Source organism: Neolamprologus brichardi, chromosome 3 (assembly GCF_056152115.1).
Source record: "Neolamprologus brichardi isolate AB-2024 chromosome 3, ASM5615211v1, whole genome shotgun sequence".
In the NCBI taxonomy this organism is placed as follows: domain Eukaryota; kingdom Metazoa; phylum Chordata; class Actinopteri; order Cichliformes; family Cichlidae; genus Neolamprologus; species Neolamprologus brichardi.
In genome coordinates this window covers 20,489,455-20,501,088 of record NC_142106.1, presented here as the reverse complement: position 1 = coordinate 20,501,088, position 11,634 = coordinate 20,489,455, and the positions used below count along the sequence as shown (strand labels likewise).

Genomic DNA, 11,634 nt, shown 5'->3' with positions numbered 1-11,634 from the left:
AGTTTAATTGTCTCTGTCTTACAGGTGTGTCTGTCTCCTGTTAGCTTACCTAGCTCAAGTCATTTTTAAGAGTCCAGCAGCTTTTTTTCTGGTGATTTGCGTATGTGGATAAACTGCTGGTCTTTCGTGATAAACTAGTGGGAGAGTAGCATACTTGGAAATCTGCTGCTGGCTCAGCTTTCAGTTCTCTGAGATCAGTTATGATCTGTGTTTCGACTGAAAGCACAGCTAGCATTAGCAAGTTAACGAACTTTATTGATTTAACATCGTAACAGATGAGTTTCCTCTTCCTGACCACTTTGAACACCTTGTGTGATGTAGAGAAGATGGGAAAAAAGTTGTTGTGAAAAAGTTGTTAATAACGTCTTTAGTACATGAGCAAAGAAAGCTGTCACCATGATGGTGAGGATACGGCAGCCTATTTTTTATTCCCCCTGAATATATTGTAGCGGGTCAGGGCTGTTTGGGGTTTTGTTTTGACAGCTATGTTCTGTTGTTATGTTGCCATGGTTACAGGTGACGCTTTCTCTCTGCGACTGTGTTTTTCTGGGTGGAGAGAGCGCCATTTTGCATTGTTGTTGTTGTTACGCTAGAGCTGCGCCGAGTGGTGGTGTTAGTGTTGTGTGTTCATCCGTTGAATGCTAATAAAGGGCTGTGCTCCCTGGCTAGCTTGTGGGAAGCAATACCAAACAATACCTCTGTCTCCTCCTTGTCTGAGCTCGCCACATTGGTGTCAGAAGTGGGATAGCTCACCCTCGCCGGAATGGAGAGAGACACTCAGAGGCTGGAGCAAACTGTCGAGGAGAGCATTCCCTGCTTGGAAAGTGGGTGATCGAAGAGAGAGCAAGCAAGCGGCCATGTAAGTCCCCCGATGGGTCCCGATGGGTCCCGATGGGTCCCGATGGGTCCCGACGGCGCGAGCGCACTGCGGCAGCGGCCCGTCGCGACAGACTCTAGGACAATGCTTCATGGGCTGCCTCTGTCGACCGATACGCGAGCCCCCGACAGCGAGCAGTAATGCCTGCAACGCCAGCTAAGGTACCGAAATACAACGGGCTAACCCCGCTAGAGCCCTACCTCTCACAAGTACAGCTAGCCACGAGGCATAGTGGCTGGAGCGATGAAGAGGCTGCTACACACCTAGCGCTAGCATTGGAAGGAGATGCACTGCAGGTACTCCTTGACCTAGCCCCGTCAGAGCAGAATGAGCTCCAGGCCCTCACTATAGCACTCAAGAGGCGATTTGGGCAGTGGCACTCCACTGATCAGAGCAGGGAGCAGCTAACCAACTGGAGCTGTCAGCCGGGGGAGAGCCTTGGCACCTTTGCAGCGGATGTGTTGCTGCATGCTCGTCGTGGCTACCCGGAGTTCCCAGCAGCCAGTGAGGAGCTTAGCCTGCATGCTTTTCTGCAAGGACCTTTTCCAGAAACTCTCTGTGAGGCGCTCCTTGAGGCTGAAAGGGCCGAGCTGGTGCTGGCCTCGCTGCCTAACCAGCAGGTGTCACCCCCAAACTACCCCCAACTCAGAGCCGCAGAGTGCAACAGGGAGGAGGAAGTCGCGAAGATATGCCAGCTGCAGCCCTCGGTGCCCTGAAGTTGTCCCCGTCGACCGACCGACCGCTGCTACTGGTGCGATAAGCCTGGCCACGTGGCGCGCGACTACCTGGCGCCCGCCCCGAAGACCAGAAATATGTGGCCTCAGGGAAACGAGAGGGGGAGCGGTGCAGCGCGGGGACCACCGCTCCAGCTTCCTGCCCCCCTCCAGGAACGATGCACGGTGGTGGGCCTTGTTGGGCATCTCAAGGGACTCTACCTGAGCTGCTGTGTTGAGGACCAGCCCTGCCGGGCCCTGGTGGACACATGGTCCATCATTTCCCTAATACGACCTGGTGTGCTCCCTGGAACATCCGGGCCGCTTGTGATGGGTTGATCGCCCACCGACACCCAGCTGATGACGGTGACGAGGGAGAGAACTGACATGCGGGGGAAGAAACCATTGCGGATCTGAGTGAAGGATCTGGAGCTGGTGCATGACTTCTGGCTTGCTGACATCCAAGACCAGTGCATCATCGGCTTTGATCTGCTGACCCGCTGGGGGGCCTGCGTTGACACCGGGACAGGTGTCGGGACAGGGGCTCGAAGTGAAGGCCTACTACTCCCAGTACAACAATCTGGAGACCCACGACGGCTTCCTATACCGGAGATGGCAGGCCCCTGGACAGGGCAAGGATCTCCTGCAGCTGTTGGTGCCTCACTCGCTGCGGTCGCAGGTGCTCGAGCTTGTCCACGGCTCGGTGGGGGCCGGCCATTATGGGAATGCCAAAACTCTCCGGTGTATCAGGAGACAGTTCTACTGACGTAGTTGTTGACGGGATGTGGAACTTCATGTGCACTGCTGTGACACCTGCACAGCATCGAAGGGCGCCACTCAACGCCCCACTGCCCCCCTGCAGCAGTATCTGGTGGAGGCCCCGTGGGAGAGAGTGGGAGTGGATGTCCTAGGGCCTTTCCCCGTCACCGAGTCAGGGAACTAGTGCATGTTGGTGGCCATAGACTGCTACAGGAGGCGGAAGGAGTGGCCGCGAGTGGTTCATGACTACACCCGCCAGGCCCAGGCCAGTGCCGGGGTACGACAGAAAAGAGCCTGCAATACCAGGTGCAGAGGGGGAGCTTTCGTGCCTGGCGACAAGGTTTGGGTGTAATCCCCGTTTCGCAAGAGATGAGTGTCCCCCAGGCTGTGAAGTCACTGGCAAGGGCCGGTGGAGGTCGTGGAGCAGCTAACAGAAGTGATGTACCGATCTGCATGCCGGGCCCGGGGCACATGGTGGTGTTGCCCCAGGACAGACTCTCACCATACTGACCGCTCACTCGAGCAGCCGCCGGGGCAGGGGATGCTGGTGGCACCCCATGTTCTGATCTGAGTGACTCTTCCCCTGCTGGTCGAGATCAGCCTGCGCGCCGAAAGAAGACACATGGACATTTGCAGGACTTTTTGTTGGGTAATGGGGTTGTCGGGGACGACAGACCCCTTAGGTGGGGGCTATGTTGTGGGTCAGGGCTGTTTGGGGTTTTGTTTTGACAGCTATGTTCTGTTGTTATGTTGCCATGGTTACAGGTGACGCTCTCTCTCTCTCTCTGTGACTGTGTGTTTCTGGGTGGAGAGAGCGCCATTTTGCTTTGTTGTTGTTACGCCAGAGCTGCGCCGAGCGGTGGTGTTAGTGTTGTGTGTTCATCCGTTGAATGCAAATAAAGGGCTGTGCTCCCTGGCTAGCTCGCAGGAAGCAAGACAAAACGATACCTCTGTCTCCTGTCTCCAGTTAGCCATCTCACACACTGCTCAAACTTTTTTTAATTCAGCAAATTTTGTTTTATTGTTAATATCATATCATATTTTGATATACTTAAATAAATCAAGATGTAGGCCTGTGTTCCTGAGTCAATGAACAGCTAATTCTTTTCTGAGATTTATACATTTTATTTATAGGTGCCTTTCAGACCCTCAAGGTCACCTTACAGTAACACGTAAACAATGCCAAAAAAAAATGTATATATAGCAAACATGGTAGATATAATTTAGACATAAACAGTCATAAAAGTATAAAAGCAAATATAAAAACTGAGTAAGGTAAAAAAAAAAAGTGACCTTGAGGGTCTGAAAGGCGCCTATAAATAAAATGTATTATTATTATTATTATTATTATTATTTATAGAATATAATGCGGGGGAAAAAACTGAATATAAAGTACTTAAAATGACCTAAGTCTTAAACATATGCAGAAGTAGTATCTTTCAATTTAATATTGATGGAGAACATTTTTCTGCAGAATTATTCTTACTTTTGATACTTTATATCATGGTCCTGGGCATGACCCAGTGTTTTGTGTTTGATTTTTACTTCTTGATTATTGTTAAAGAAGCTTGGTTTCTGTTTCTGTACCCTCCCTATGTTTCACGTTTGGTTACTCTTTGTCTCTGTGCTTCACGTTCCCTCTGTCTCCCCGGTCAGTCATGTCTCTCTCAGTGTCAAGTCCGCTTCTCTTTATTATATTTCTTGTTTTACTTTGAAAGAAGACTGGCAAAGGTGAGTCATCCTAAAGCTCAGGCAAAGAATCACTCTCCTCTTGGTTCGGGGCAAGGTTTTTAGCATTGTCCTCCTCCGAAGACATAAGACCGTGGACCAGTAACTCCAAGAAGAGCAAGCTAGATTTCGCAGTGGCCTGTCGCGCATGAAGAAGATCTTCATCTTGCGCACCATCATCAAAGTTTGGAATACCAGCAGCGTCTCTTAATTTCGTCAGTTTCAGAAAGGTGTTCAATAGGTGAGATTCCTTCTATAACATTGCGTGGTTACATGGCATCCCTGAGCAGTTCGTCAAAATATTCCAAACCCTCTACCTTTGATCCAGTTGCTGCGTCCGCACAGAGGATGGCTACACAGATTTCCTCACCATTGTGTGTGTTTGTGTGTGTGTGTGTGTGTGTGTTTGTGTGTACACGTGTGTACAAGACCAAGAACAAGACCAAGGTCACGAGGATTGGCACATGGCGGCACAGGATGCAGTCCTACAGCGCTTCTGGCTGATCCAGTCGACCCCAAAGATTGACCTGGCGAAGAAGATTCATCTGCTCAATTCCATCATTATACCCACTGTTATCTATGCATTTGAGATGTCAGCCAAAAAATTTTTTAAAAAAAGGACTCAGTGAGGCACAGCAGCAATGTCTAAGATGGATCCTGCGGGTCTCTTACCGGGACCAGAAATCGACAGCCGGACTGCCACACGTCCCTTCAGTGACATTGTGTCTGAGCGGCGTATGCACTTTGGAGATCACATTTTATGCCAGTTGCATGGAAGACATCCGGAAGACTTGCTGCTCAATGCGCCGAATGGCCAAATGTCTTGTGTGTGTTATTGGGAGAGTTGGGTTTGGGGGGCAGGGGGTGGGTCGTCTCTGCTTGCCTTTCTGTAAAAGTACACCACTATGTGTCAAATCTGTGTTATTTGTGTTATGTTATCTATCCATGTCTCTATGTTTGTATGTATCACAAGTTTCCAAAAAACAGCACTTCAACATTGTATCATTGCATTAGTTTAATTTTCACAGTTGAATGCATTTGTTTCCTCAGTACAAATCAGGGTATCCCCCCCCCCCTCTTCTCCAGCTTAATATCAGCAAACATCCATGTTTCATATGAACACACATCACATTACAGATCATTATTAGCAATAACACATGTCTACAACATGTCGTTAAAACTCTTTTCTTCACTCCTTCCACATCAAGCCAAGACTAGTTTTCCTAAAAAGCACCTCAAGGTGAACTTATGGTTAATCTTCCACAGCTTTGAAGAAATTTGAGCTGCAAAGCAAGCCTTTTTTTTCTTGTTGAATTGTCCAGTTTGATTGTGTTAACAAATCGATTGTGTCTAAATTTGTAAATTAAAGATTTTTCATGCAAAAATCCTGTTATTAAACGATTTAAGACATTCTTTAGTAAATTGTACTGACTTAAAGATCAACCTCAGACTCCGATTTCTTTTTGGAAAACCAGCCCAGTTTGGTTCAAAATCCTAACTTGTCTAGTGCATAAAAATAAATAAAATAAAAAAAATCAGCTCCTGTCTATAATGAGGCATGATGTAAAATGATCACACACACTCAATCACATCCCATAAAAACACAAAGGACCCAGTAATCACAGCCACCCGGGTCAAAGTGAAACTGAATCATCTGTTTCCAACTTTGCTCGAAACAGTTCAGTGTACTAATGACATAGTAAAACCTTACAGCTCATGATCATCAGGGTTTTAATGCCAAAGTTTTTCATTTACAACCAAAAATAGAGATTTTTTTCATTTGACAGCTACCTTTCTTTGGAGAATTGCAAATGTCATGGACCAAACATCTAAAACATGTAAAACCAGCCAAGCTGTATACAGTGATAATGACAACGATGTACTGACATGCAAGAATGTTAAATTATTTGCTGGATGCTTGAAACACCCAAAGAAATCAGTAAATTTCAGGTCACACATCAGTTAGACTAATGCAAAAAAAAAAAAAAAAACCAACCCAAAAAAACCAATCAACTGACTTTGAAAACATAAAATTCATATTAAACTTTGCATGAGAAATTGTTTTCTTCACAATAATTTGACTGCAAATCGTGTCCCAAAAGTCCTTGAGAAGATTTGGTAAACCATAATTTGACAACTAAAAGTAACAACAAAGGCAGGAAATGAAACTAAAGTGGATTTGTGAAAATGGCTGGTTGAATTAAGTTAAATTTGCACAATGGGTTCAAAGTCGACAACAGCAAAAACTAATAGATGCTGAAACGCATCAACACAAGTGAAACATCAAGTTTGGCTTCTTGTTGACGCGGGTGGCTGCAACAGTAGCAACAAAAGGCTCTTCTTGGTTTGGTATGAAGTATAAAAAGGAAACAATTAAGACTACTGGGTTCATAGCAGGCATAGAAGGTCAAAGACCGAGCCGCTGACTGAGAGTTTGGCTGCCGCTGAAGGTCTTCATAAGTGTTCAATGTAAGAAGATATGTACGGCTAGCTTGTTAGCAACATTCTAAATACATTGTCGGTGCTACTGAATATAATACTGTCAGTGTTACCGTCAGCAGTTACTGAGTACATGACCGTACCATTGTGATTTATAATACTGCAGGGCTGTAACAAAATGTCCAAACATTAAAACATATGACAGTAACTGGTGCTAATTTGGTGTTAATGATATAATGCCATTCAGAACACAATTAAATTGTTTTAATTCTGGGGCTTATTTTATTGTTTCACCTAAAAGAAAATGACCCCAACAATGTATCTGTCTGCAGCTATTGTTCTGCTGTACATCACAGGACTGTTTAAAGAAAACAGTCACGTATTCAAGGCTCTGCAAAAGTCCCTTTTCTAGACATTGATGTGTTTAAGAATTTGAAACGTGAGTGTACCAGCAAGGTAAAATGTGTTTTTTTGACTGGTTTTTGTGCAGCATGCATTGGTTATTATTACACCAATCATTGGTCCGGGTCTTCTTAAACAGTTGCATATGACATTTTCTTTTATTAACTTGTTCATGTTGCTGGAATTTGTTGTAGGTATTATTTTATGCATATTTATGATTGTATTATTTATTAAAAGCTTGTTCAGTGGTTCCTGTAATTGCCTAGTTAGAGTCAGGTAGCTGTAATTTTTTAATGTGTGAGATAAATTATTTTCTGGCATTCAAAACAGTTTGTGAGCTCAAAGTTATTTCATTAGTCCCACTCATGAACACTTCAAATGCTCCTGCCAAACTCTCAATGAGCAGCTCCAGCCTAAGGTCAAGGCCATGGAAAGGTTATGCTAAGCTCAAAGGTCACGGTAAGGTCATAACACTGCATTAGGTCAACGCATTTACCCAGATGACGATTGACACTTGGTTTCAAGTTTTAAAGAAAGATGCAAACAGACTCAGAACTTACAAACTTCATACATTCCAGTTTTTCCACAGGACTTCAAACATTATGTCGTGGAAATCAACTACCCGCGCACACAAACACACTTTTTTGTCATTGTTGTTTTTAAAAACAGGCATTCCTTCATTCTCACTGATGTATGATCAGTAATATCACAGACAGCATGATGGATGTGTGGATGGAGCAATATGATTGGTGACACCTCACAGACGCATGACCACATGATGAAAGAGCTCTGTCAGTGTCCAGTCCTTCGTTGCTACCAAATCTATCAAGAACTTGACTTTAAGGTAAGAACTCTTACTTCACACCCTTCAGAAACTCCACTATTTTTTTTAAATTTAATAAGTATCTATTGAGAATGACAAAATGTTCCAATATCAATGTGGAAAATCATTTGTTTCATCAATGAGACTTTTTTTCTTTTTCATTGTCGTAGTATTTGTTCAGGCTGCTACTGTTTCCCTACTTCACAACTGACTCACACAGACAAACAGACAACAACAGACAGAGTGATATTTACATTATTTACAACATATTTTATCCTCCGTAAACTGCTGTGAACCGAGGAGAGGCAGTAAGCTCGGGGACTAGACTCAAAGGTGACCTTTATCTCAGTCATACTGCAGGTAGAAACTTTAAAAGGTTGTTGAAATTGTTTTTGAAAATGTGACATTTTGAAGTCCCTCAGTTCATTTCAGATACAGTGCGAAGCCTGGGGGAACAGGTAAAGGGCAGAAGGCGAGTGAGACGACAGGACGTGTCCTTCAGAGGAACAAAAGGAGTCTTTGTACATAAGGCTCATTGTTTTTGGTTTTCAGTGTTCAGAAACTGGCTTGAAAAAACCTTCACTGAAAAATTCCAACTGGAAATTATGCTTTTAATTTAACCATTTATCAAAACCTTTAACTGCTTAATTTTACTTGATTTGTTTAATGACATACTTTAAATATTTGCTAACAATTTGAAGTGCTGTAGTTTAATATTTATTTAAACCTAGCTTCCTATTTTAACAGTATATTTACTTTCTGTGCAGTACACAGTTATGTGAAAAAGAAACTAAGTGCACCACATGATTTTTATCTTTTACAATCAATTGTAATCTTTCTCTGTATAACTTTATCACAGCAAAAGTTATCAGTCTCTCACTGTCGTGCGGGAATTTTGGCTCACTCTTCTTTACAGCCGGAATCACATGATTAGTTCATTACCAGGCCTCTGGAGAACTTTAAGATGTGTCAAGGAGGTGATTTAGTGATTAAAATCAGCTGTGTTGGATCAATGACACATCTAAAACCTGCAGGACACCGGCCCTTGAGGCCTGGAGTTGGACATCCCTGTCTTAGATCATCGAGGTTTATGTGTATGCACAGCTCTGTTAATGTCCTGTTAGAGGACCTCAATCAGGTAGAGGTCAGGAGTCATTGCAAGCCCTTGATTCTTTTGATTTTCTTGTTACATGACCCAATTTCAGCCAAGCTTCTGTTGTAAAAAAGATGGCCTCAAATTGTACTCTAGAATACTTTGATTACAGAGAAGTTCATGGTCAACTCAATGCACGCAAACCATACTTGTTCAGGCTTTTCTGGCTATACTATAAACTATAAACCTCAATGTTTGTGTGTAAATTTTCATTTGTTTAATCTACACACAAACTTGGTGTACATGCATTAACTTAAGATTTCATACAGAATATACTCGCAAAATGTGAACTTTGGACAGAGAATTTTTTCTTTTTTTCCCCAGTCTTTTTCCAGCTGATGAAGTATCCTATGTTTAGATTTGCCAGTATCTCGCAGTAGGAAAAGTCCATTTCCCAAAATGCAGACAAATTCTGAATGCTTCAAAACCAAAGCAAACACAATGAGCCTTCATGTGTGGCTATCATAAATATCAAACTTCTAGGGACTTTAACTTGTAAGAGAAAGCAATTAACCAGCAGTGTAAACAGGCACAGTACTCAATCACCTCCCCAGTTTGCAGGTGCAAGTAGAAGAAATGAGAGACGTCCTTCGGGCCAGCAGAAGGAGGGCTGGAGGGCAAAGGCAGAAGAAATGCGACGTTTCCCGGAATAAATGGAAGACATCCTGGTTGCCTAGCAGCAGGGACTACAGAAACGATAACCTCTAAACCAGAGGGAGCATTTGAAAATGAGTCAGGTGTTCATATCTTAATGAAAGTGGTTGACGCCTTTTTACAGCTGTCCAATCAGTTTTTCCAGTGTCATTCAGATAAGAGGTAAGAGCCATTTACAAGAAATGGTAATACAGTCCAATCAGACACTGGATCATAAAACAAGATGAGTTGAATAGCACCTTCATGGTGTCCCGACATCGATATAGTGTGCGTCCTTCAAGTAGCCGGGCATTGTGTCTCACAACAAAATGGGCATTTAATAGCATTCTAATAGAGCTCATCAGCAGCAGAGACGTGTCTTGTAAAAGTCTTCAGTAGTTTTAATGGCACAGACCAAAGGTGGGATGGTGTTCACAGGATAAACAAATAGTAGAGAAACTGGTTTGCTATCAGTGCAACAAACTCCCATTGTTGCAGACTTGTGCAGCTTCCAGTAGAAATAAAGAAGAAAAAACATACAAAAAAAACCCCCCAAACAGTACATCCATCCAACCAAGGGAAGCAAAATGATTCCAGAGTAAAAGTAAGGGAACACGACTGCTTCCAACAAATCAAAATAGTGAACAACTGTTCCAGACACTAAACTAAGTTTGGGGACACTTACTTGGTTGGTTTGAGATGACACAGGTTGTATTCTAAATCATGTAAGAAGGGAAGCGTTGGGTTTTCACTTGATCTAAGGAAACTTATTATTTCCACTAACTTACATATTTGGTTTTCCAGATGGTATAGGATGGGCCACATTTGCTTGTTTTCCAGTCCTCCTCCTCCTTTCCTTTCTTCAGTCAATTTATAGAAAACAATCTGCATTCTTGACTGGACTTTTTGGATTCCACTTGGTGAATAAAGAATGTCTCCATGACCCGATAGGAGATATGTTCTAGACCTGAGAGAACCTGTTTGTTTGTGATATGTTTGGGGTAGATTAGAGAGAATGTATTTTGATGAAGAAGATCAAACTGAACATACTTTAAATCACATTCAATTTACTTTTTTCAGTTCTTGGCCAGGGGAGCCAGAGAGACCATATTTAAGGAACTTGTTGGGTTTCCAGACTAATGTTTGCTTTCTAATTAGCAAAATAAAGATTATAAATAAATAAATTAAAGATCAGTGAGGGATCTTGGTTGGTTGCCAGTGGCTGTAACGGGCTTCAATCACATTTCTGATTAAAGAAACAGTAACAGGTTCTGCACCAGATGTATAGTATCGTGTTCGATTCAAGCAGATGACGGGTGACTGACAGGACTTGCTGACTTGCAAAGGGAGAAATTGGATTCATTCCACATCACAAGAGAGGGAAATTGTTTTATACCTCACAATATTCCCAAAATGGGAATATTTGTGGAAGAAAATTGAACCAAATCATTTTGTTTCACAAAGCATGATGGGACTGGTTTCATGTCAAGTAGATTGAACTAGGTTGGTTTTAAATGGTGGGACCTCTTTTCGGTCTTTAGAAGGATGAACATGTCCAAGAGAAAGAGGTGTAGAAACTTCTTCAAGTCCGATATGTTCTGTTCAGTTTCCTGAAGATGAAATTAAATAAAAGCCAAGAGGAAGTGATTGGTTTGGTTTTAAATGGAAACGAGAGAAAGCTAGAATTCAAAGCAGAGTTGTTGGCTTCTAGAAGTTAAAACTCGTTTAACTAAGGTGACATGATGTCATGTAACAGGTTCTAGACCAGATTAAAGGGAACCGATCTGGTCTGGGAATTAATGAGACGTTCAGATATAAAGAAACTTTCTGGGTTTCCAGTGGACCAAACAAAGACTGTTCTGTTCTTCCATTCAATAAGGGGGATGTGTTTTAGACCAGAGGTGAGGGAACTTGCTTGGTTTCAAGTATTGGGGATTCTTCTGGTTCCTCTGGTTCCTCTGTTTCCAGTGTGTCTCCACTGTTCTGCTCTTCAGCACTGCTCACAGTGTTGGATTCTATAGGAGCCTCATCCTAGACAAACACACCACGTTTTACTATGAAAATGAAAATAAGCATTGCGTATCGATGACCACCAAATTAATAATTA

General features: G+C 43.1%; 1 protein-coding gene across 1 annotated transcript in view; it reads right to left on the bottom strand.

The window, feature by feature from the left end:
- Nucleotides 1-5,086: 5,086 nt before the first annotated feature.
- LOC102788296 (serine/threonine-protein kinase DCLK2-like) overlaps nucleotides 5,087-11,634 on the bottom strand; it is a 30,382-nt gene continuing 23,834 nt past the window's right edge. The window contains exon 16 of the mRNA XM_087834855.1: nucleotides 5,087-11,558. Within this exon, the coding sequence (XP_087690981.1) occupies nucleotides 11,418-11,558 (141 nt within the window). The 3' untranslated portion in view covers nucleotides 5,087-11,417. The remainder of the gene's footprint in view (nucleotides 11,559-11,634) is intronic.